This window comes from Paramisgurnus dabryanus, chromosome 17 (assembly GCF_030506205.2).
Source record: "Paramisgurnus dabryanus chromosome 17, PD_genome_1.1, whole genome shotgun sequence".
Classification (NCBI taxonomy): domain Eukaryota; kingdom Metazoa; phylum Chordata; class Actinopteri; order Cypriniformes; family Cobitidae; genus Paramisgurnus; species Paramisgurnus dabryanus.
The window spans coordinates 24,279,681-24,305,771 of NC_133353.1; the positions used below are offsets into that span (position 1 = coordinate 24,279,681).

At 39.4% G+C, this 26,091-nt stretch overlaps 1 protein-coding gene across 1 annotated transcript in view; it reads right to left on the reverse strand.

Annotated features, from left to right (window-relative positions):
* The window catches only part of LOC135778358 (proton-coupled folate transporter), a 54,459-nt gene that overhangs the window by 13,222 nt on the left and 15,146 nt on the right, over positions 1-26,091 (reverse strand). The window contains exons 5-6 of the mRNA XM_065288820.1: positions 22,102-22,185; positions 3,988-4,144 (exon numbers count right to left, since the gene is read on the reverse strand). Of these exons, the coding sequence (XP_065144892.1) occupies positions 3,988-4,144; positions 22,102-22,185 (241 nt within the window). The remainder of the gene's footprint in view (positions 1-3,987; positions 4,145-22,101; positions 22,186-26,091) is intronic.

Genomic DNA, 26,091 nt, shown 5'->3' on the forward strand with positions numbered 1-26,091 from the left:
GTGTCCCTGTGTAAACTCTCATTTGAGTCAGTGGCACCGCAGAGGCAGACTGCTGTTATTCTCCAGCCCTGCTCTGTCATTACTTTTCTTTTATTCCCTTTTATTTCTCCTCAGGCACATCAATATTCCATAGGGTCAGGAATCATACACTCTGCAATTCCTCCTGTTTGACTGACACCCCAGATACTATATGCTATATGCATACTCACAGGAACGAATTCACTAAACAGTGCTATATTTCAAAACCACCACAATCCAGTTGAATTCTTCTAGGTACCAAATGTGCCGAAACTTTGTGCTGCAAAAGTTTTTCATTGTGTAGCACAAAAACGCCATTAACATTGCTTCCATGAAAAGCAAGAATTTGTATTTTAATAAACTGCTTGTGTACATTTTTATTGGTCTTGCCAACAGTTGTTCGTCAACTGATATTCATCAATTGATGAAAGAGGAGCATTAGCACAAAGAATAAATCCAAATGCGTGGGGTACACGACAAGAACACTTTCTGCATTTTAAAGAGCAGTCCCTATGAATTATGGCAGAATGAGCTAATATCTCATTTTTTCTCTATAGACAGCAATGACAAATGAAATGCAAATTGAGATTTCTGCTTAACTACATTCCTTCTCAGATTTTTCCTCTGAGAAAATTTTTTAATCTTACATCTGTTTCATCTAGAGTTTCAGAACGGATTACTATGATGTCTCAAAGTTGTGCTCGGATGATATCCAAGTTTGAGATTTTAATAAGAATTTTACCAAATCAAATGATCTGATATTACTTTTTAAACTCTACATACTATTTGCCAACAGCTGTTTCATTTGTGTCTTTTTAGACATATTACCAGACTCGTATTTATGGGAAGATTGAACAAAAATTACAATGTCGACTGTGATGGAAACATGGTAAGACACTTGGCACCGATGACAATGAACAAAATGGCATCTCACATTTCACATTTGTTTTCTATGAAAAGCTTGTTCGTGTCGATAAGAGTCTTTGGTGAAGTTCTGTCAAAAGTGAGTGACTGAAAATTCAAACCCACGAACTGTGCAGCTGTTTATCATTGCCGTTACTTGGCACACTTAAAGTTCACTCAATGCTGATAATGTATGAACGTCAAGAAAGCCAAATATTAATGGCTATAATTCGAACTTTCACAAAACCTACAATTTCTGATTGGAAACGCTCCGTTTCCCAGCAGGATAATGGGTTACATACGGATTATGTGTGTCTTTCTCTCATTTTTAATAATGGGCTGCTTGGCGCATGAAGAAAAGAGGACAAGAATCATGGGAAAGTTTGCGACCCTGAGCGGGCATGGCCTCCGGGAACAGCCCATTAGTTCTGTAATTACAGCCTGGGTGTGATAACTATGCTACACTTCACTACCCACCACACAGAGGCTTTATTGCAGGTGTACATTACTTAATGCCTTCATTACCAAAGACAATCACTTAATTATATAGTCTGAGGAAGAACATCAAATGCACGTCAGAATCAATTTAAAGACTGATAATGAAGGCGGCAAAAACCATTTATTGCCAAACTGACAAGCACGTCAGTTAGATCAAAGCTTCTTCGAGAATCCCTTAAAAAGCTTATTAGATATTGCCTCATTGTGCATAGCCGATTATCGTGTTTAATCAATGAGCCAAAGATATTAGAGATAAAACGACATTCACCTGGATTCAAACCATAAACTCGCATACTTTTGGTTGCGCATTAATAGACAAGGTTGCATTGAAATACTTTTTGGGTCACACTTTATATTAATGTTTTTTTATTACTTACATAAATATAAAAAGGCATGGTAAAATGGTAGATTTAGGATTGCACTGAATAGACATGTACACCACAGCTGTAGTTTTAACATAAAGTAGTTTTATTATATCAATAGAGGTAAAATAGAAATGTGCTAAGCTTCAATTGAGAATTATCACAAATATTCAAGAGATGGATTTGGCATCTGTGTTTTCACCCCTGCTGGTTAAATATTGGACAGAACACACCGCTGGGTTAAAAATTACCCTGTTCTGGGTTGTTATTACAGCAGTTGGATTAAAACTGGAGGGTGTAATGACTTATGCTGTGCTATTAGCACATAATGTTATGCATTTCTAATCTAAATGTACTGTAAATTAAATCCAATGGAGATATTATGCAACAAAATGAAAACTACACTGCAATTAAAGGTGCATTGTGTAACTTTTAGAAGGATCTGTTGACATACATGCAATATAATATACATAACTATATTATTAGTTGTGAATAAACCCCTTTGCAAAATGACTGTATTGTTTTTATTACCTTAGAATGAGCCATTTTTGTCTACATACAACGTGGGTTCCTTTACAAGGAAGTCACCATTTTGTGCCGCCATGTTTCTACAGTAGCCCTAAATGGACAAACTGTTCTATAGAACGTGCTATGTCACTACGTTGCATCAGATAATGACGTGTTTGTCTGTGGTGGCTAACGTAGCTTCACTATGCATTTCGAAAGGTAGGGTGAGCTGTGGAGTCTCACTAGATGCCGCTAAAATCTACACACTGGCCCTTTAAAGGAAAACACCACCATTTTTCAATATTTTACTATGTTCTGAACTTAGACGAAATTAATACATACCTATCTTTTTTCAATGTGTGCGCTTAATATTTGTACAGCACGTCATGAATATGTTAGCATTTAGCCTAGCACCATTCATTCCTTCGGATCCAAACAGGGATGAATTTAAAAGCCACCAAACACTTCCATGTTTTCCATATTTAAAGAGAGTACATACAAAACATAGAAGTGTTTGGTGGCTTCTAAATTTATCCCTGTTTGGATCCTAAGGAATGAATGGGGCTAGGCTAAATGCTATCACATTCACGAGGCGCTGTACAAAGATTAAGTGCACGCATTGCAAAAATACAGGTATGTATTAATTTCTCTAAGTTGAGGTAAGAACATAGTAAAATATTGAAACACTGTGTTTTTTGCCTTTAAGGTTATCCATTGTTGAAATCTTGTGTGGGTCAGTAAAAACGTTTTTTTTTTTTTTTCTGTATAAATTGTACAATAATTTTGCTATTAACTGTAAAACAAATGTTGGAAGCAATTATCCTGGACACCAATGGTGCAATTAACATAAAAATTACACCATAATTGTAGCTCCACTTGACCAATAGAGTTACCATGCCAACAATAATGACTATGACACATTTGTGAATTATGAAAGCAATAAGTGTCCTTTTTACATTCAATTCTATTATTTAAAAATCATCATCATTATTTTTCACTGAATAACAAATTAACCAATATTACCAATTATTCTATGTGGTGCATGTCTTTTAAGTTTGTAAAATAGTAAGTACCCGACTCATTTTGTATAAACTTCAACCATATTTAATAAATCTATAGCAAAGCATGGCACTTACAACCCTACAGTATCAGTAGTTTATTCCCAAGGAACAAATGTACTGATAAAAAATAAAACATATACCCATTGCACTGTAAGTATCTGCCAAAATAAATCAATGCAATGCAGATTATGCCAACTACCCAGGTGGTGCTTTCTAAGCTGACTCTTTATTTGTCTCAGCGTTTCTTCCTCAACAACGTAAATCTATCTTGAAATATTTCCACGCCACTCTCATCTTTTGCTTTCTACTTAAAGAGTTTCCGGTAACACTTTATTTTACGGTGTCTTTGTTACACATGTCACATGTAATTATTTTAGTAATAACAGTTAATTATGCATAATTACATGCAACTAAGCCTAAACCAAACCCTAATCCTAACCCCAACCCTACAGTAAGTACATGTTGTTGATGATTATTACTTAGTACTTAAATATATAATTACAATGTAACAGTGACGCCTTAAAATAAAGTGTAACCGAGTTTCCTTGTAAAGCTGCTTTGTAAAATTGTAATAATCAATTTAAAAAGAATTTCATGTGTTACATTTCTGTGTCTATATGAAATAATAAGAAACTTACTGTAAAAGAATCAGTACGATGAGCATAAAGCCAGCCATGATGATATAGGGCATGCCAGGGAATGTAGGCAGGGTCAGGGGGTAGAGGCCGTTAAAGATGGTGGAAGCAATAAGGATGCAAGTCGCTTCCACTGAGGCAGAGAAGGAGAACATGGCACCTGAGGACATCAATATTCAGGTCAATGAGGACATGAAACAGACGTCAGGAGAAATTCAGCTGAACCAGGCCCAGGTGGAAAGGATTAATATTTAAGTAAATTTACATTGCATTTTACACAGACTAATCTTTTGGCTAGTAGTAAAATGTGAAGCGCATATAAATAATGCAAAACAGTAATATCTCAGTCCCTCTTTTAAAGTACTGGTCCACCATAGTAAAAATCAAAACAGAGACAGTATTAGGAGAAATCATAATGCTCGATGATTGACATGAAGCTGTCGAATCTGAAATGCGTATACATTTGTAAGACCTGAAGGTCTGAAAATACTGGTTTGTAGTGAGATCTCAGAAAAATTGCTGTTTATGCTCATTTAAAATAAGTTCCTTGAACATAATTTTTCTTTTGTTTCCTTGTGGATAAGAGCTTCACAGATTGGTGTAGTTTATGAGGACTTTAAATTTTATACATGCAGTTTTATGCAATCATACATTTAATTAAATCATTCATTTGATTTAAAGGCCACATAAGCAGTTGTTAGCTGTTTAAGTACCCTTATATAATCATACTTAAACGTCAAGTTGTCCACATAAATGTCTCCCCTTTACATTTTAAATGATGCATTGTCTCATACAAAACATTTTTAACCATTCGGGAGTGCATTTCCCAAAAGCAATGTTCGCCAACTATGATCGCAAGATCCATCGTTTCAGCATAGTTTAAAGATTCGGGTGTTTCCCGAAAGTATCGTTCCAGCAGATATTTGCAAACTGCATAGCAAATTTGTGTGGTGGTAACTACAACTGTTGAGCTGTGGTTAGAAGCATAGTTCCTAGTTATTGGTAAAAAATGGTAAATGGATTGCATTTATATAGTGCTTTCATAGACCAATGGCCATCTAAAGCGCTTTACATATTGCCTCACATTCACTCATACATTCATACACCGACGGCAGTGTCAGCCGTGCAAGGCACCATCCAGCTCGTCGGGAGCAGCTGGGGTTAGGTGTCTTGCTCAAGGACACATCGACACTTGGTCAGGTGGAGCCGGGGATTGAACCACCAACCTTTCCGATTTGTAGACAACAACCTACATGAAGCACTGAACCACTGCCACCCATGTGACATATGACATGTAGACTGGCATTGATAGTGCTTTTTAACAAAATAAGCAAGCAACATGCAGAGCATGCTTTATCCATCATTCTTAATATATGCAAAGTCTAATTAATGTCTTTTAGTTTGTAAACAGAATTAAAGAGGAGTGACGTAAGAGGCACTTGCGCATTAATAAAATATCTTGGAAAACAACAACAAATGACTTAATCACGATAACAACATCAGTCTTCCGGTGCAATTTACATTATTTACAGCAATAATCTGACATTAAATCGATTTTAACAGATTAATTAGTACTTCGCCTCCTACGTGACATCATCAATTATGTTGTTGAACCAACATGGTTCAAACGATGAATGTGCGACAAAGTTACTATGTTTTCGGTAAATCTTGACAAGGTAGTTAATTTCTCCAACTATGCATCGTACTATGGTGGTTCAGCAGCCCAGTATCCACGAAATGATGTACCTATAGTCACGTAAATTTTTATTATTTTTCGTGATACTGTCACGAATTTCCATGTTTTTCGTGACTGTATCATAAATTTCTGTTTACGTTTCATTGTCACATATTGGTTTCCCAACTGTTTTGTCCTTTTTTATCATTGTCGCCTCGGTTTAGGGTTAGATTCACATAAAATTACATCCTTACCCAAACCCAACTCTAACCCTAACGCCAGGCGACAATGGATTAAAAATATGAAATATTAAAAATAAATCAGAAAAACAAGTATAAACCAATACTTAAAGTGACATCCTAACGCAAACACCAAATCTAACCCTTAACCGAAGCGACAACGATTTGAAAATAGAAAAAAAGCAGATGAGTAACCAATACGTGACAATGACACATAAACAGAAATTCATGATACGGTCACGAAAAAAAACATGGAATGTCGTGACAGTATCACGAATAGCATCAAAAATGTACATGACTATAGGTACGTAATTTCGTGAGACTGGGTTAGGTTTAACAGCGATTATGTCATTTTTGGGAAACGCACCCCAGGGTGGGTGATAACCTTTGACGGTTATCCCCAATACACACTGACTGTACTCAAGGCCGCCTTAATGCACGGGCTTACCTGGGCTGAAGCCCAGGGGCCTCCCAAGTTCAGAGGCCTCCCAAGTTCACGTTCATTTTGTTTTTTAACTTGTCAGGTTGTCTGTCAATCACTCTAACTGCACGTTACATGGCTGCTGATTTGTCCGTGGTAACTTACTGTGAAATAAAATATCAGACGTAACAGATTTTTCTATTCCGCATAATGTAATTAAGTGCGCGTTGTCAACTTGGCATTCCTGCATGTTAGACTGAGTGTGACAGAGAAACAGGAAATAATCCACCAACAAATGAAAGAGTCATTTCTGAAATTTCATAATCAGCACTGAGGTGCAGGTCTCTATCTCTCTTTCGCGCGCGCGCTCGCTCTCTCTGTACTCGTACAGCTGTGTCTCTGGCATGCAGAAGTCTCTCCAACCGTGCGCAAGATACTGTGCCGCCAAATAAAAAAAGGAGTTCCCAAACATATTAATGCTGTTCGTTGTTATAAAGTTTAAGTTTACTCGCGTTTAGATCAGTGACGCGTGCGCAGCTGGAGCGATGTAGTTTGACGCGATGTTAGCTCACAGTACACACATCTGGTTTAGAAAAAATCAAAGCGTGACAAGACCATCTCAAATGATCATTCCCTGATCGCACCATTCATATTTATAATCTCCTTATCTAAAGATCTTATATACAGGTATGTTCCCTGTCTGTTTTGTGCATATTCATACGTGTTCGTTTTACATGCGTAGTATGCATAAATACTAAATACAATGCATACTATATCTTCAGTAGCCTACAAAATAAATAACTGATTAAAAAACAATATTCTGTCTATAAAGACTTATCTTTTGTTAACATTAATGCATTAAAACTAACTTTAACTTCTTATATTTTATACAACTGTGGTGAGCATTTAGTTAGTGAGTGGCAATTTTCTGCAAATTTGTATATTCCAACATAAAGCTTATAAACATATATACTTTTGGTTTTATTTTCACCACAAGTTGCTGTGTGTGGTTGTTAAATAAAGTGTCTTGTGTTTATGCTCAAGTGGGCTCAGTGATATGTTATTAATGATAATATGGTGTTTTCTGGGTCAAAGAGGGAAAACTACATTTTGTGATGTAGATTACATAGATATTACACTTTTTTTTCAAAATGAGACTATAAATTGAGGGTATGGGGGGCCTCCAAAACCTCTCAGCCCCAGGGCCTCACATTAGGTTAAGGCGGCCCTGACTGTACTCTTCCGTTTTGTTTTTATAACACCGTAAAATCAATATATGTGTGATGAAAGTACATCTGGAAATTACATAATATTTAACATTATGTTCTTTGGCAATGCACAGATGTGTAACTTATGATTATCAGTATGATCAAACCTGTGACCTCGCCATTTTTACATACCTGTATAGTACACATTAACATGGTGATGAAAGGTATTAATTTTTTTAATAAGCAGAGGCCAAAATTGTCATTTATATTGACTACATATGTTACAAATAATGTTCCTCAGTTAGGCCTATCAGTTGATGAAGATATATCAAACTCTGTAAGGACAAAACCAGCACCAAGCCTTTAATATGCCATGGATGCACCTGAAATTCATAACCTATGATTTTATCTGAATGAAAGAATAATGGCCGCTGAAACTGAGGTCTGCGGAGTAGATTGTTGGCATGAATAATGGTTTGATCCGCTTTGATAAAATATCTCCCCGAGCTGCTCCGAACTTCGTGACTGCTCTGACTAACTGGAGCAGAATGAACCTCAGTGCTTCGGGGCAGCCTTTAAGTGCCTGAAACATGCAATACTTATTGATCTAAGCTGGAACTAGAAGTCGCCTGAGTGGCCCTGAATGAGTGCAAACTGCAGTAGATTCAGTGACACATGCAATCTAAGACAGAGATTGAGGAAATGGATGTCAAAATGGAGTTAGGCGACTTTGTGTACACAATGAAACCTTGAGCTGATGCTTGGGCATAACCTGTCATCAATATGTCCATTCAGAGTTGTGTCCCTCTTGAATCAACAAGAAAATAAACAACATAAATGGAGAGAAAGTAGCTTGTGTCCTCAAACAAGGTAGATATTTCCTGCGAGTTTGGCTAACAGCTTCAAGCTGCTTATGAGAGGGTTGTTCTGAATCCGAAAATTCTATTCAAGCTGTTGTTTGTTGTTACTCGGTTTCTTTTGCATTCTTTTCCACTTAGCATAGTTTGATAATTCAATGATTTCTGAAAAACTCAGCCTTCAAATCCCCAGTTAATAATACACTTTGCACCGCCTCTCATTAGAGATTTGTGAAAGGACAATGTAGATTAAAATCTCGGGCTTTTAGCTACGTTATCAGGGAGAAACAAATGTCAGAGAAAGTAAAGATTCAGAAGAAAAGCATGACTCAAATCTGTTTGTCATAGTGAAGGTCAAAACACTCTGGTGCTTCCTGAAGGTATTTCAACTCATTTGTGGGCGTGAAGATCAAACAGTAGGACTGTAAAAGTCATGATGTCATGAACACTGAAAGAATAGAGCACAGCCTTACAAAAACAATACTGTTGTGCTTGCATGGTACAATAATGCTATCATATGACATTACTAAAGTATATCAAAATATGCAATAATACTGAATGTCTTATCATATTTATTTTATTGTGACAGTTAGTGCCTTAAAATGTACGCAATTTACATGTAATTTACGAGGTGGCTTATTAGCATTAATTTGTACAACCACATTTGTATCTTTTTATACAATTTCAGGGCTCGAAATTGCGACTGTTTTGGTCGCATATGCGACCGAAATTTAATTTGTGCGACCTTAAAATATATTTGGGAGCATTTTTGCGACTGCCTATTTTGTTGTGGTGTGACTTGATTTAGATTGTGTATGCTGTGTGCTGTTCCAGGTTCAGTGTGTAACCCTGATGTATAAATTTGTTATTTTCTTTATTTACTGAGGGTGAATGTATTATAAAATGTCTTATTTTCTATGTATTTTGAAACTGGATTTTGTTTAAAATGTATTGTTTTTGTTTACTTTGCTATATTATAGTTTTTTGATTTGTACATGAGAAAAACGTGTCTAACATCAGTTTGGGTTGTCATTTGATGTTCATTGGACAAAAAAGTGATTGACATGTTTTGAGCCAATCAGATTGTTGGAAGGGAGGGTTTGTTTGGGAGATGCTGAGAGAAAGTTGGAGAGATAAGAGAGGAGAGAGGATAGAAAGTGACCGAGAGGAAAGACGTGATATATAGTGATTTGTTTGAGTGTTTAAAACGTGAATCTTGCTGTAAACAGAAGTACTGCTCGTATTTCTACATTGAGGAGGTGGATCGTTTTACTCCGTACTGTTTCAAGTAAGTTGGCAGTCTCTGCATGTTTGGCTCGGTCAGAGTTGAACGCGGTGCACGTCAGCATAACTTACGGTATTATTGTGACTGAAACTGCTGTTGTTATCTGCTTTAACCGAGCGGATTTTCATGACAATTACGCGGACTTTCGTTTCTCGGGATCGGGATGTCAGTGGGCATCGTCTGGTAACTTTGTGAGCGTCTGGTGCTTAAACAGCCATCGAACCTGTTGCACACTGAGACATCGCCACGCACGTGACACTGAGGACCATTTCAATGTGATGAACGTGAATGTGTTTCAACGCACACTAGCTTCCAGATTGAGGTAAACGACCAAAAAGTCTTTTTGTTTGCTCTTCAGAGCGAAGGGGCCAGTTTGTTTTCCCGGCCACTACGCACTCAAGCTCCGTATCAGGCCTGCAACGGGGTGGGATGTGTGTACTGTGTATGTGTGTGCGCGTGCACGTGTGAAAGAGATTCAAGTGCACTAATAACAAGGTGACCGGTCTTTTCCTTTTCTTTAATTCTAATGTGTTTTGGATACGTTAAAAGATGTAAAGAGTTATTTGAGCTTACAGAAAGTTAAACGAGTTACACGTTCATTTGTAAAGTATAACTTTGAGTAACTGAAGCTTTAAACTGTCTGTTGGTGTTTATGTGGATAACTTTTGTGACTTAAATCCACTACGGTGATTTAAGATTGATAATCCTGCAGTGATACAGTGAAAAAGTGTTTAGTTGCAGTTAAAGAAAGACAATCACACAGAAGTTTGTTTGATTTATTTTATTTGTTTATTTACATTTCATTTACATTGTCAGATTTTTATATTGATTCATATTTCATTCCATTTCATATTTCATTTCAAGTAAAAAACTATTCATTTCAAAAGACATTCAATACAGTATATCTGTGTTTAAACGTTGATTTGTGAGTGTGTGTGTTTTTGCAGTTTTGAAGTGAATCACTGGAGGACTAATTAATTAGTAGAAGACAGGATTAAATTATCATTTAGTATTAAAAAAACCCAGGTCCTTATCGTAAACTCTGGTCTTGTGTAAAGGGGCGGAGGATAGGGGCTACATAATGGAGGCACCGCTGGGATTTCCTGTCTTCTAAACTAAAGGTAAAAGCAAAATGTCAGAGAACGATCATTCAAAAGAACTTCGCAGCTGGTGCGCAAATGAGAAAATTGATCCCCAACATGCTATTTTACTTGTCGGTGTGCCATCTGACACTGATGTTGCGTTTATCGAAGACACGGTGCAAACTGTTAAAGTCTTTGGTCGAGTGCGGGCTCGCGCAACGAAAGAAGGCACAGTTCCTGGGACATTTTTAGTATTGTGTGAGTGCAGAGAGAAAATCTGCCCCACCCAGGTGCCATCTGAGGTGTTGCCATCCTCTGGGGACACCTGAAAAATTGTTGTGGTAAAAGATGAGGATCCTAATGTGAATGCTTTTTCTGACAAACTATCTCAGTTCTTAAGTAGGGAGGGCAAAAGCATCACTGACCTTCAGAGTCTGATTAACCCCTTGGCTTCAAATGTTACATCACCTGAGACAATTATTCGCGCCATTGGGGAATTGTTGGAGAAAACTAAGCCTACTAGCGATGGTCAAGCCTACCGTCGCTTGCGCATATTTTCAGGTATCGAGCCTACCCCAGTAGGTGAAGAGAATAGTGAGAATTGGCTTGAGCAAGCTAGATTGATGATTTTTGAGACAGACTGCTCCACCAAGGAGAAGCGCAAACGCATTGTGGAGAGCCTTAAAGGGCCAGCCTTAGAGGTGATCAAAGCGGTAAGAGTCAACAACCCAGATGCTACAGCATTTGAGTATATTGAGGCTTTAGAGAGTGCTTTTAGTACCTCCGAGTCAGGTGAGGACTTATATTTTGCTTTCCGTTTGCTTCGACAAGAGCCTGGAGAGGCCTTGTCTGATTTTCTCCGTAGACAAGAAAAATCGCTAACATTAGTGATTAAAAGGGGAGGGTTAATGCCTCAGAGAGCTGATCGAGCCCGAGTAGAACAGTTGTTAAGGGGTGCGATTGAATCAGATCTGATGCTTTTGAAATTGCGGCTGCATGAACGGAAAGAAAACCCCCCACATTTCTTAAACTTCTTAATGAGATTCAAGAAGAGGAAGAAAATGAAGCGGCTAGACGTAAGCTGGGTGCCAGTGTGAAAGATAAGACAGTAAAAGACAGAGTGAAAGGCTCACTGTCAAATCGAGACAATGTGAAAGTAGATGCTAAAGAGTTACGACTCCAACTGGGCAGCACTGGTCTGTCACGGCCCTCCGAAAGGGATGAGGTTAAAAGCAAATCTGATGTGAGGCCCTCAGATAACCCGCTTAATGCAGAAGTGCTAGCACTAAAAGCTCAAGTAGAACAACTACAGAAACAATTGTCTGTGCTTAGTGTGGGGGCGAGTAGCCCGGGTGCTCAAGAGTTTCCGGTGAGCCGTGGTTCATTTGCTCCGTCAAGATCGGCAGGTAAAAACAGTGATGGCTTTTTCTGTTACAATTGTGGTGGAGATGGCCACATTGCCAACAGATGTGAGCATGCCACAAATTCTGCTTTAGTCATTCAGAAACTTTTACAAGTACTTCGCAAATCCAAAGAGAGAAAACCCTCTTCAGCACCGAAAGATACTGATGTAGAGAAGAGTAATTGTTTTTCCAAGAAAAGCCTAGTTGAGGTTCCTGAGCCTAGTCTTCTACCAGCTGGTCTAGTAGGGCCTTCATCCACAGTTGAGGTCAAGGTTAATGGACAGCCTTGTTCGGCTTTGTTAGACAGCGGGTCACAGGTGACCATTGTCTTTGAGAAATGGTACTTAAGTCACCTACCCCAAGTACCATTAAATCACCTTGATGGGTTGGCTATCTGGGGTTTGAGCTCATCCAGCTACCCTTACCGGGGGTATATTGTCGTGGATGTGGAATTCCCACAGGCGCTAATGGGCTCATCTGAGGTGATTTCGGTACTTGCATTGGTGTGTCCAGATCCAGTAGGGCCTAAGCAAACGCCGTTGATTGTTGGTACCAATGCCAGCTTTTTCCAGAGATTAGCTGACATTTGTACTAGTAGTACAGTGCCCAAGACCTCTCATGCTATGCGGATACAGCCTCAGTGGGTAACAGACAGGTTAGTCCCTACAAGTAACCTTGCTGCTCTTGAAGAAAAGCCTGTCGGTGAGGTGAAGTGGGTGGGAGATAGCCCTCTTACACTCCCTCCTCAGACCGAGAAATGTGTAGTTGGCCGCATCGACTGTCAGTCTCCCCTGGAGAAAGATATTTATCTGGTAGAGGGTCCTGAAGAGGATGTCCTTCCTGCTGGAGTCTTAGTTCCTCCTGTAGTGGTTCCCTTTTCAGCCATGGAGACAAGCCAAGTCAGAGTTTTGGTACGCAATGACACATTTAAGGAAAAGTCTATACCTAACGGGACAGTGCTAGGCAGAGTTTATGCTACAGACACAGTAAGAGACGCGCGTGAGGCACCAAAAGACCATCAACTACTTGATCCAGAAGCGTTTGATTTTGGTAACTCCCCTGTGTCGCAGGCGTGGAAAGATCGACTCAGACAGAAATTATCAGAAAGAGTGAATGTATTTTCGCTATCCGAGGTTGATGTGGGATTAGCACAAGGGGTCAAACATCATATACGGCTGAGGGACGACACCCCTTTCCGTGAGCGCTCCCGTCGTATCGCCCCTGCGGATGTTGAAGACGTTCGTCGGCATTTAAAAAATTTGATGACTGCTGGAATCATTAAAGAGTCGCGGAGCCCATATGCATCTCCCATCGTCATTGCTCGAAAAAAGAATGGCGATGTGAGGATGTGTGTGGACTACCGCACTTTAAATAGTCGTACGATACCTGACCAGTATACGACCCCCAGGATAGATGACGCATTGGACTGCCTAGCCGGTAGCCAATGGTTTTCTGTCCTGGACCTCCGGAGCGGATATTATCAGATAGAGATGGCCGAGGAGGATAAAGAGAAAACCGCGTTCATCTGCCCTTTGGGGTTTTTCCAATTCGAACGCATGCCCCAAGGGATCACTGGGGCCCCAGCTACTTTCCAATGGCTGATGGAAAGGGCCATTGGGGACATGCACCTCCTCGAAGCCATCGTCTATCTTGATGATATCATTGTCTTTGGACGAACATTAGAGCAGCATGAAGAGCGTCTGCTCAAAGTTCTCGATCGGTTGGAAGAGTGCGGTCTTAAAGTCTCTATTGACAAATGTCAATTTTGCCAGCCTGAGGTCAAATATGTTGGCCATATGGTGTCAGCAGAGGGTATTGCGGCTGACCCTGCAAAAATTGAGGCAGTAGCAAAATGGAAGCAGCCGTATGACTTGAAATCACTGCGGTCTTTTCTCGGCTTTTGCGGTTACTACCGCCGGTTCATAAAAGGTTACTCTTCCGTACGACCACTCACTGACCTAACTAAAGGGTTTCCACCCACTGGTAAGAGAAAAACAAAACCTAAGACCGCCAGCATTCAGGGGTATTTTAAAGAGTCGGAGCCGTTTGGAGATCGCTGGACTCCTGAATGTACAGAAGCGTTTAGCGAAATTATTTACCGACTGACACACGCGCCAGTTTTGGCCTTTGCAGATCCATCCAAGCCATACGTCTTGCATGTGGATGCAAGTATGAATGGTCTTGGGGCGGTTCTTAATCAAGAAAACCCGGACGGGTTGCGCCCCGTTGCATACGCCAGTCGTAAGTTGAGTGAGACAGAACAGCGTTACACCATCCATCAGCTTGAATTCCTTGCCCTTAAATGGGCTGTTGTCGATAAATTTCATGATTATTTGTATGGGGCAAGGTTTACTGTCCGTACAGACAACAATCCTCTCACTTACGTACTGAGCAGTGCTAAACTGAACGCCACTGGACATCGATGGTTGGCCGCTCTCGCCACATATGAGTTTACCATTCAGTATAAGCCAGGTCGCATTAACACTGATGCTGATTTATTGTCTCGCAATCCACATGATGACACGACTCCCATTAAGTGGGCTGAGATCTCCCCTTCTGGTGTTAAAGCGGTATGCAAACTTGCCCAAGTTGATGTCCCTTCCAGTACTCCTTACAGGTTAGCCGATCAGTTAGGAGTCCCTCCTGATGGCCTCCCTGCAGCATTCGTTTGTCCTGTGCAGTTAGGTGGTGAGGCCTTAGAACTTTTATCTATGGTTGACTTAAAGGAGGCTCAGAATAACGACTCTGTAATTGGTGTTGTAAAGAGGGAACTAGAGACAGGTAATGTAGTGTCTACGGTGAAAGGCACTAACCCAGCTGTTACTCTACTTCAGCGGCAGAAACAAAAATTGCGCCTTTTGGATGATGTTTTGTATCGAGTAACGCAGACAGATAAGGGTGAAGAATGTACACAGTTAGTCTTGCCTGAAGAGTATCGCCTGACAGTTCTAAGGTCTCTTCATGATGAGTCCGGTCATTTAGGTATTGACAAGACCCTTGAATTGATAAAGGACAGGTTTTACTGGCCGAAAATGGGTAGTGAGATTGAGTCCTATGTGAAAAACTGTGGTAAATGCATTACCCGTAAGACTATCCCACAGAAAGCTGCCCTGTTGCATCAGTTAACCAGTAGTGGCCCCCTTGATTTAGTCTGTATAGACTTTTTATCCATAGAGCCTGACAGCAAGGGATTTGCAAATGTGTTGGTAATTACTGACCATTATACTCGTTACGCTCAGGCATATCCCACTCGTGATCAAAAAGCAACAACAGTGGCAAAGGTCCTGTTTGAGAATTTTTTCGTCCACTATGGTCTGCCTGCACGGGTACACTCTGACCAGGGGCGAGATTTTGAGTGTCAACTGATTCAAGAGTTTCTCAGAATGCTAGGCATCCGAAAGTCTAGGACCACGCCTTACCATCCCCAGGGTGACCCACAGCCAGAGCGTTTCAACAGGACGCTCTTGTCAATGTTGGGCACTCTGGAGTCAGCAAAGAGACAAAGGTGGAGCCAATATGTTAGCTCATTGGTACACGCGTACAATTGCACTTTCAATGAGGCAACGGGTTACTCGCCCTATTTTTTGTTGTTTGGGCGAGAGGCTCGTTTGCCCATTGATGTTTGTTTTGGACTTTTTCCCTATGGGAAGGAAAATACCACTCACACACAGTATGTTCAAAAGTTGAAGGCTGATCTTCAGGAGGCCTATGAACTAGCTTCCGCTGCAGCTTTGAGAAACCACCAGAAAAACAAAACTTACTATGACCGTAGAGTCCGGCATCAGGTCTTAGCTAAAGAAGACAGAGTGTTGGTTAAAAATGTGGGACTCAAAGGGAAACACAAACTTCAAGATAGGTGGAGTTCCGTTCCACACGTTGTAGTGGAGCAATTGCCTAATTTGCCAGTATATCGCGTGAAACCCGAGGATGGGTTTGGGCGAGAAAGAACGTTGCACAGAGATCATTTGCTTCCGATCGGAGAGTTTGTTCGGTTTGGCAATTCTGTTGAGAAAGAAAAAGTCTCTCGTAAACCTGTGACAAGGGCTGAGCGAGCAGTGAGAGAATCCAGAAAAGCATCAAAAACAGAGACTGCTAAGTTACCTCATGTATCTGTAGATCTTTCAGCCAGCTTATCCAGTTCTGAGGATGAAATGTATTATGGTGATTCAGAAATTTGCCAAGAGATACTGGATTCCTTCAGAAAAGAGCCTGAAACTGGTGATAGCAATCCGGTAGAGTTAGTGGAAGATAACATGTCTGTAAGTGAGCAGAGTGATGTAGAAGAACCACCTGTTGTAACTGATGAACTGGTGGGGAACAATGCTGAGTCTGTTGTGTCTGAAGCAGTGGAGTCAGAGTCTGAAGGGGGAGACCATCCTGTTTCATATGATTCTGATAAAGCTGAAGAGAGTGGGCATACTTACAGACTCCGACGCAAAGTTGAACCTGTCATTCGACTCAGTTATGATGAGCCAGGAGTACCTACAAATCGACCTATTACTTTAGTACATCGTGGGCTTGTCATTCGGATAAGTTACGAAACCCGGCATGTTGATTCCTTTCATACACGTTGTAAATGTGTACCTGTCCCCTCTTGATATGTATGAGCATATGTTTTAAGTTTGGTCTTATGGGGGCATGAAGACCATTTGAAGGGGGAGAATGTAACCCTGATGTATAAATTTGTTATTTTCTTTATTTACTGAGGGTGAATGTATTATAAAATGTCTTATTTTCTATGTATTTTGAAACTGGATTTTGTTTAAAATGTATTGTTTTTGTTTACTTTGCTATATTATAGTTTTTTGATTTGTACATGAGAAAAACGTGTCTAACATCAGTTTGGGTTGTCATTTGATGTTCATTGGACAAAAAAGTGATTGACATGTTTTGAGCCAATCAGATTGTTGGAAGGGAGGGTTTGTTTGGGAGATGCTGAGAGAAAGTTGGAGAGATAAGAGAGGAGAGAGGATAGAAAGTGACCGAGAGGAAAGACGTGATATATAGTGATTTGTTTGAGTGTTTAAAACGTGAATCTTGCTGTAAACAGAAGTACTGCTCGTATTTCTACATTGAGGAGGTGGATCGTTTTACTCCGTACTGTTTCAAGTAAGTTGGCAGTCTCTGCATGTTTGGCTCGGTCAGAGTTGAACGCGGTGCACGTCAGCATAACTTACGGTATTATTGTGACTGAAACTGCTGTTGTTATCTGCTTTAACCGAGCGGATTTTCATGACAATTACGCGGACTTTCGTTTCTCGGGATCGGGATGTCAGTGGGCATCGTCTGGTAACTTTGTGAGCGTCTGGTGCTTAAACAGCCATCGAACCTGTTGCACACTGAGACATCGCCACGCACGTGACACTGAGGACCATTTCAATGTGATGAACGTGAATGTGTTTCAACGCACACTAGCTTCCAGATTGAGGTAAACGACCAAAAAGTCTTTTTGTTTGCTCTTCAGAGCGAAGGGGCCAGTTTGTTTTCCCGGCCACTACGCACTCAAGCTCCGTATCAGGCCTGCAACGGGGTGGGATGTGTGTACTGTGTATGTGTGTGCGCGTGCACGTGTGAAAGAGATTCAAGTGCACTAATAACAAGGTGACCGGTCTTTTCCTTTTCTTTAATTCTAATGTGTTTTGGATACGTTAAAAGATGTAAAGAGTTATTTGAGCTTACAGAAAGTTAAACGAGTTACACGTTCATTTGTAAAGTATAACTTTGAGTAACTGAAGCTTTAAACTGTCTGTTGGTGTTTATGTGGATAACTTTTGTGACTTAAATCCACTACGGTGATTTAAGATTGATAATCCTGCAGTGATACAGTGAAAAAGTGTTTAGTTGCAGTTAAAGAAAGACAATCACACAGAAGTTTGTTTGATTTATTTTATTTGTTTATTTACATTTCATTTACATTGTCAGATTTTTATATTGATTCATATTTCATTCCATTTCATATTTCATTTCAAGTAAAAAACTATTCATTTCAAAAGACATTCAATACAGTATATCTGTGTTTAAACGTTGATTTGTGAGTGTGTGTGTTTTTGCAGTTTTGAAGTGAATCACTGGAGGACTAATTAATTAGTAGAAGACAGGATTAAATTATCATTTAGTATTAAAAAAACCCAGGTCCTTATCGTAAACTCTGGTCTTGTGTAAAGGGGCGGAGGATAGGGGCTACAAGTGTTCTCTCCAACTTGACATAACCAATCAAATTTCACCATCAAGTTCTTGCGTTTAATGAAGAGCGCAGATTGGCTAATATGAATGTCAATCATTCCTTGTTGCCGTGCTACGTTGGTACGCAAAGCACGAAAATGTGAAAAAACGAACCGCGAGCATGAAGAGAACGAGCCGACTACAGCCAATGTTACTACTGTATTAATTCATAAAGACGGTCCGGATTTAAATGCAACTTCACCACCGGAAAATAAGGCTTAACGTGAAACTTTTCGGAGAGAGTGGCTTAAAGATTACGAGTGGCTCCGCTATGAAAATGACTCGATGTTACTGTGTACTGTTTACTGTAAATCCTGTGAAACGGAGGTTACAGGTAAAACGACGTTGGTGGCGGAATCCACACATTTTAAGCGCGAGAGCCTGCTTAAACATGGCGAAAGTGCCAAAAACACAAAAACTGTCGTGACAAATGTGTTCATTATTGATGGAGACACCGATCTGGCTGTCCATCAAATAGTGTTTGATGATGTATGTGCGCATCCTGCTTGAGGGACATTCGACAAACATCCTTGTATTCCATGTTAAGGTGGAACACGACAATGCTGATGGTATGTTTTTAAAAACATTGCCTATTTAGTAGTAATAGCATCCTGGTAATGCAGTTATCAATACCAATATATATTAGCCTTCTATATTAGGGTCACTTTTGTAATGTCACAATTAATCAGTGTTTTACGTGTTTACTAGATTTTCTATTGTAATCATAATTATGTTACCTGTGATTGTTAAATTATTATTGCTGCTATATTATTTAAACAGCATTTGGGTATTATTTTAGGAATCTATGCAGCAAAAAAGACCAAATTTCAAATCCTGGCAATAGGATGTGTAAAGCCCAGTTGTGGTGTTTAATTTTTACTAAAATATATCTATTAACTTATACATTGTAGTTGTGGTGCTTCATAATTTTTGGATGAGTGCGCCAAAATTTTTGCTGGTGCTCCTAACTCTTTAAAGTTGGGAGCACCAGTGCTACCAAATAAAAAAAGTTAATTTTGAACCTTGAATTTTCTTTCGCCCCTGTGATGTTGGTAGTTAGAGGCGGGGTTAGCAATAGGGTTTCATTATTGGGTTTTTATATGTACGATTCATTTTGTACGAATAAAGTTCCGCAGGGAGGGCTTATTTTTGTAGGCCAACCCCGGAAGTTAGCGGGATACTGGTTTCCTAGCTAAAAAGGCAATTAATTTTTCCAATAGATTTTAATTTATCATAAAAAATAAGCTCTGTGTTTAACAGTGACAGTCACTCCGTTTTTTGAAGGCGCACGATGCGAAGTTCATCACAACATGTATGTAGTCCTTCCATGTTTGTGGTTTGTAATTTCAAAATAATATGTTCGAGGTGTCGAGTGAACCTGTGTTCATCGCGTGTCTTGTCAAAATAAGTGCCTGCTGCAGACGCGTGCGTCTAAAGGGTTTATGATAAAAAAGACGCTCGCGTTTGCCAGATACTCACATAATATCATGCATATTCAGAGTTTACTTTTAAGTGAGTGTCTTGCGTGTATTTTGTGAACGTGAGCGAATCTTTGATCGTTAACGGTTTTGACCCGTGTGCATCAGGCACTTATTTTGACAAAACACGTGATGCACATGGTTCACTTGACGCAACAAACACATATTTTGAAAACACGAGCAACACACGACACTCGAACACATTTTAAATTTGCACCCCTCGTAAAAGCAGTCAGGAGCTGCCACTAGTGTTTAACAAGTTTATGATACTTACACATTTTCTCAACAGCTTAATTTTCACAAATTTTAGGAATTTTAAAGTCTACTTTTTTATTTCTACACTGTAAAAAAGCAGCATTTTTGTCAAATCAACATATTTTTTTATGTTACTTCATCTGTGAAGATTAACTTGTTGGACAAAACGTGTAAGGGGGTGTGCACACCAAAAGCTTTTACGCTTGCGGCCGGCATATGTTTTCAATTGTTTGCAGAGAGTTGAAAAATATTGTACTTTGGGTGAAAAGCTCAGCTCGTCAATGTCAGTTCTCACACGGCCAACCAATCACAGTGGAGGAGGGGCGGGATAAACGCAACAACCAACCGCCGCATTGTACAACGACTGATATTACAGCAACCATAGCGCTCAGCTGTAGAAAGCTGGTAGTCGGCAGAAAAAAGCTGCCAGTTAGTGTCCGCCCGGCGTTTCAGCTATGTTTAAAAGCTGTGTCACAAACTTTTGTTAAACACAGAGCTTATTTTTTTTGCAATGATCCAAAAGTCTATGTGAAAAATGAATGGGCTTTTTATCATTGTCCCACTAACTTCCGCAGGTTGGCCTACAAAAATCATCCCTGCGGCACTCTATTAGCCAACTCGTAAAATATGTACAAATTCCTGTGAGATCAGAGTGCATTTACCATGGTTCCCAGTCATAACATGATTGTTTATTGTTTATCCAATCTTTGATCTGAAAATGTTTTGTGTCTGAAAATTCGAAAACCACAAGCATTTTTGTGAAATGTTTATAAAATGAACAGAAACCACACGTTCTGTATTCCCATTTTGCATGTTAAAATATCAAACAAGCGTAAGATTGAACCAAAGACAATTTGTATTATAAAGTCTGTCTCACCTTATGATTGGATTTTTAAGCTGATTTTTTGGTGACAAAATGTAACACATTAATGTTTTTTTATTATTCTTTAAGCTAATTAGCATGTTTTCATTCAAAGATTTTTACTTGGTATACTTGGCTCCACTAAAACAAAATGTATTTTTAATTTTAAAGTACATGTGCATTTGGTCCATTTTACACTGTTGCTGTGGTATCCTAAGGTTCTGTTTTTTTAACGTTATAGACCGTTTCAGCAGTAACAACATAAACAAGCCGCTGTCGCGGTCCGCACCTAACTTCCGGTAAACTCCGCTAATAATAAATAACAACAAATTCTTTAAACATAGTTTATTTATATAACAAGCAAACAAAACAACACATAGATTGCCTAGGAAACCAAAAAATTTGTTATTTTCGATGAGGCATTTGTTCAAGAGATCAGTTTAGCAACTAGTCAGACCATTAAAAAACTAAACCGGAAGTAAGGTTCGGATCCAGACGTGTATCGCGTGCGTCCGATGAAACCATCTATAGGTACAGGTATATAAAACATTATACGATTTTGAGCATGTTTGGAAACATTACTGTACTTTAAGGACCTATTATGTAGCATAGAAGGTACAGTTAAATGTTTTGTATACCCCTACATTTAATTTACAAAATTGGTCCTTAAATGTACACAATAGGTCCTTCAGGTATAATATTGTACACAAAATGGTACAACATTTTAATGTGTTTTATACCCAAAAATGTACAAAAATGAACCTTTGAGGGCACCACCCCAGTGACAGAAAAGGTACAGTTTTGAACCTTTTTTTCCTAACAGCGTACAACCACAGAACAAAACTCTCTTTCTCAAGATCTCTGATGCAATTTAAATGCATGTGCTTCTGCATAGCCCAGTGCTAAAGCATTGCATTAGCAGCACAAAATGGGTTCAAACCAAGGAAATAAACATACTGATAAAACATGTATACATTGCAATGCACTGTATGTGGCTTTGCATAAAAGCATCTGCCAAATGCATAAATATAAATGTCTTTCACTACAACACTGCTTTCTCTTATACCCTTCATTTATATTCTGCAAATGTTTTGGCATGTTTTTGTTGCTGTGAATTTTTAACATTGTACCTTGTTCATCTGGTCCCACGACAGCAGAAGACACCGAACGAATCACTGCTTGACTGATCCCGGCTGGAGCGCCAACTACAGCCACTACAACACAAGAGAGATCAGATGCACAGTCCTTAGAAAACAGTATGCATAATATATTATGATTTAATATACAATGAGGTCAACTAATTAAAACGCTTCTGTTTTGTGTTTGCTTTAGTCACCACAAACAGAGCAAAAGTTGAATAGAAAAAAAGGACAATTAGTGTGCTTTCCTCATTACAACATGCACTCAACCTGCCACGGAAGTTAAATCCTGATAATCCAGCCGGCGTTGGATAATCCGTGTTAACCAGCATGATCTGAGAGCGTTTCAAAGACCATCTTGTGGACTTTAAAGGGCCAGTGTTTTTTTTTAGCTTCATCTAGCAGTGAGATTGCGAATTGCAACCAACAGCTCAGTCAACAGCTCACCCCTCAATTTTGAAATGCATAGTGAAGCTACGGTAGCTGCCACAAGACAAACATGTCATCGTCTGGGACAATGCAGGGATGAAATCCAATCTGTAACAGTTTGTCCGTTTAGGGCTACTGTAGAAACATGACGCCGACTTCTATGTAAGGAGACCCACGGTGTACAGTCTTATGTTGGGTTCACACCAGACGTGTTGGAGGCGTCAAATTTGCGTCTACCGCGAGTAGTTGGACGCTTGAACATTTTGAGCGTATTGCTTCATTCTTGCGTGAAAGCCGCGCATGAAATTCTAGTCATCGAGACATTCACAAGGAAATTTGCATCATGGAAGGGGCTTCTGCGACTCTGCTCGCTTCCAGTAATCATGTCACTACTAGAGCAAGGTCTTGATTGGTTAACGCGGCACGTTTTTTCCGCCAACGTTCCAATTTTTCAACTTGCGCGTTTTCCGCGGCAACGCTCAATTTGCGGCAATCGTGCAAACTAGACTTGTGAATGAGGCGGAATCGCTTACCGCGCTGCGCTAACACCTCATTTGCGCCGCAAGACCTCCAGACGCGCGTCAACGCGTCTTTACATTAACTTAACATTAAAATCACTTGCACTTGACGCCTCTACCACGGCTGGTGTGAACGCAGCATTAGGCCACCACCACCAGACTTGTTGTTTTAGAAGTTTTAATGTCCATCCATATTTATTTTTCAATCTATTTTATTAAGATTCAAACAGAAAATACAGAAAGTATATATTAATTTTCAGGACTAAATAACTTCTTTAGGCATCATCGGTGTTAAGTGTGAACTCTCTTGGCACTAAACACATCTTGAGCGTTTTTAAGCAGAATTAAGTACAAAGACTAATTTCTTTAAAATTAGACATTAGGATTTAATTTTATTTAGGTTTAAAAGATCCTGCAGTTTCCTGCTACTGCTTAAGTGGAAGTTTATAGTTTACATTTTTATACAGTTTTTAATCTTATATGCACTTTTCATGTATTTTCTGAATGTATTCTATTAAAGAGACTGAGAAACAATTATATATGATCACTATTAAAACAACAAATCTAATTGTGGCATGGTGGCGTAGGACTTTTGCACAGTACTGTATGTAGATAAAAACATCTCATTCTAAGGTAATAGAAAATACAGTTCATTATGTAAGGTATTTATACTCCACTTATAATATAATCATGTATATTACATTGCATTTATGTCAAGAGATCCTTGTAAAAGTCCCACATTGCACCTTTAATGAACGTTATATGATCTTTAGTACAAATGAGTTAAGACTGTCATTGTCAAGAGTTAACTTTTTTATTTAGTGATCCAAAATAATGCAGGACATTTATTCTATCCAATCATTTTGTTATATTTCTTTTTGTAAAAAAATCAGAATCCGAGAACTTCAATTTGGTCCCAGACATTTGAAACCAACACAGTCTCACACCCATGGAGTCAATATTTGACGACACTTGACCATGCGTCAATATGTTGACGCGGAGGGTATACCTTTCGCGTCACTTTTTGACGAACTGGGGACTTCAATACTATTAGGTACGCGAAATTAAACAGTTGTCGCCTGACATTGGGGTTAGGGATAGGTTTGGGTAGGGATGTCATTATGTAAATCTAACCCTAAACCGACGCGAAAATGGTAGAAAATGGTAAGAAAATAGGAAAGAGAATTTCGCGTACCTGATAGCATTGAAGTCCCCAGTTCGTCAAAAAGTGACGCGAAAGGTATACCCTCCGCGTCAACATATTGACGCATGGTCAAGTGTCGTCAAATATTGACGCCATGGGGTGAGACTGGGTTGTTGAAACGCTCTATGAACATAAAATACAAGCATTACACTATGCAATCTGTGTTCCCTACAAGCCACAATTACCTTAAATCTATGGCTAGAACAAGTGTAAGTGAATCCAAAGTGGAATGTTCAATAATTCATGGAGGTAATCTATATGTATGAAATCTCAAAGTAATTCTGATTACAAAGCATGGGCTTTTACTAACGGCTAAAATGTCACTCATATCAGCAGCTTTCTCATGCATGTTTAGAGAGCAGTTCTCATCCTAATGAGAATAAAAGCTTTTCTCTCTTGCGTTACTCTGCACATGTGTTGCAGTTTTAAGTGTGTGTGTGCACATGTGTTGCAGGTGCAAGTGTGTGTGTGTGTGTGTGTGTGTGTGTGTGTGTGTGTGTGTGTGTGTGTGTGTGTGTGTGTGTGTGTGTGTGTGTGTGTGTGTGTGTGTGTGTGTGTGTGTGTGTGTGTGTGTGTGTGTGTGCTGTAAATGCAGGTTATGACTCTCACATGCGCCGCTGTGCCCCTTATTATCGCACACAACAGAACACCAGCATGCAGATTTCACCCTCCCTGCTCTGATTATTCATCGCAGTCGGCGCTCATCTCCATTTAAAAGCCATTGGTCCGCCACATCGATTAGAATAACAATTTCCACAACCATTTATTTAATTAATGGCATTAATGCTAGTCTGTCTCTCTCTCCCCAAGAGTGGCCATCTATGGTGTCCGACACAATGTTATCATTACCTACCACTCTCAGAACTCTCCCTCAGAGGTGCAGCCCCCCAGGTACAAGGCAGCAGTGCAAAAGTCTGGTCAGGTAGACATTTTTAAAGCATTTACCCACTTGACTGTCAGCTAAAGTGAAGGCAGGGAGGCCTCGAGTGGGAAAAAGTTTGCTGCATGCACGTCACGTACCGACAACAGGAATCTGCATTGGTTTTGGGAAGAAAAATGCACTTTGATATCTCCTCTGGCAGTTTTGAAACGGGGTCAGTTGTGATGTTGCTAACCATCTCAAGTTTTGTTGTTTTTAAAGGCTCTCTTGCTGTGAACAATGGAGTTGGGAAAACAACAAATCATCACTACCACAACATCAATACGTGAACAATAAGTGGATAGTTTACCTAGAAATGTTGTCATTGTTTTCTTATCAACATGCTGTATAAAACCCAAATATTTTTGCGGACCACAAAAATGCAAAATATATAAAAGCTTTGTATGAAGACCATATAAAAGGTAAAGTTCAACATCTTCACCTATGCCTCTCACTTATTTGTGAGGTTTAAATATTGCTACCCAGTCTCACAAAATTATGTACCTATAGTCACGTAATCTTTTTATTTTTTTCGTGATACTGTCACGAATTTCCGAGTTTTTTCGTGATCGTATCACAAATTTCTGTTTATGTGTCATTGTCACGTTTTTGGTTACTCAACTGCTTTTTCCTATTTTCAATCCATTTTCACTTCGGTTTAGGGTTAGATTTGTTGTTTGCATTAGGATGTCACTTTAAGCATTGGTTTATACAATTTTTTTCATATTTATTTTTTTATATTTTCTAAATTTTAAACAATTGTCGCCTGGCGTTAGGGTTAGAGTTGGGTTTGGGTAAGGCTGTCATTTTATGTAAATCTTACCCTAAACTGAAGCGAAAATGGTAAGAAATTCGGAAAAGCTGTTGAGTAACCAATACGTGACAATGACACATACAGAAATTCGTGATAC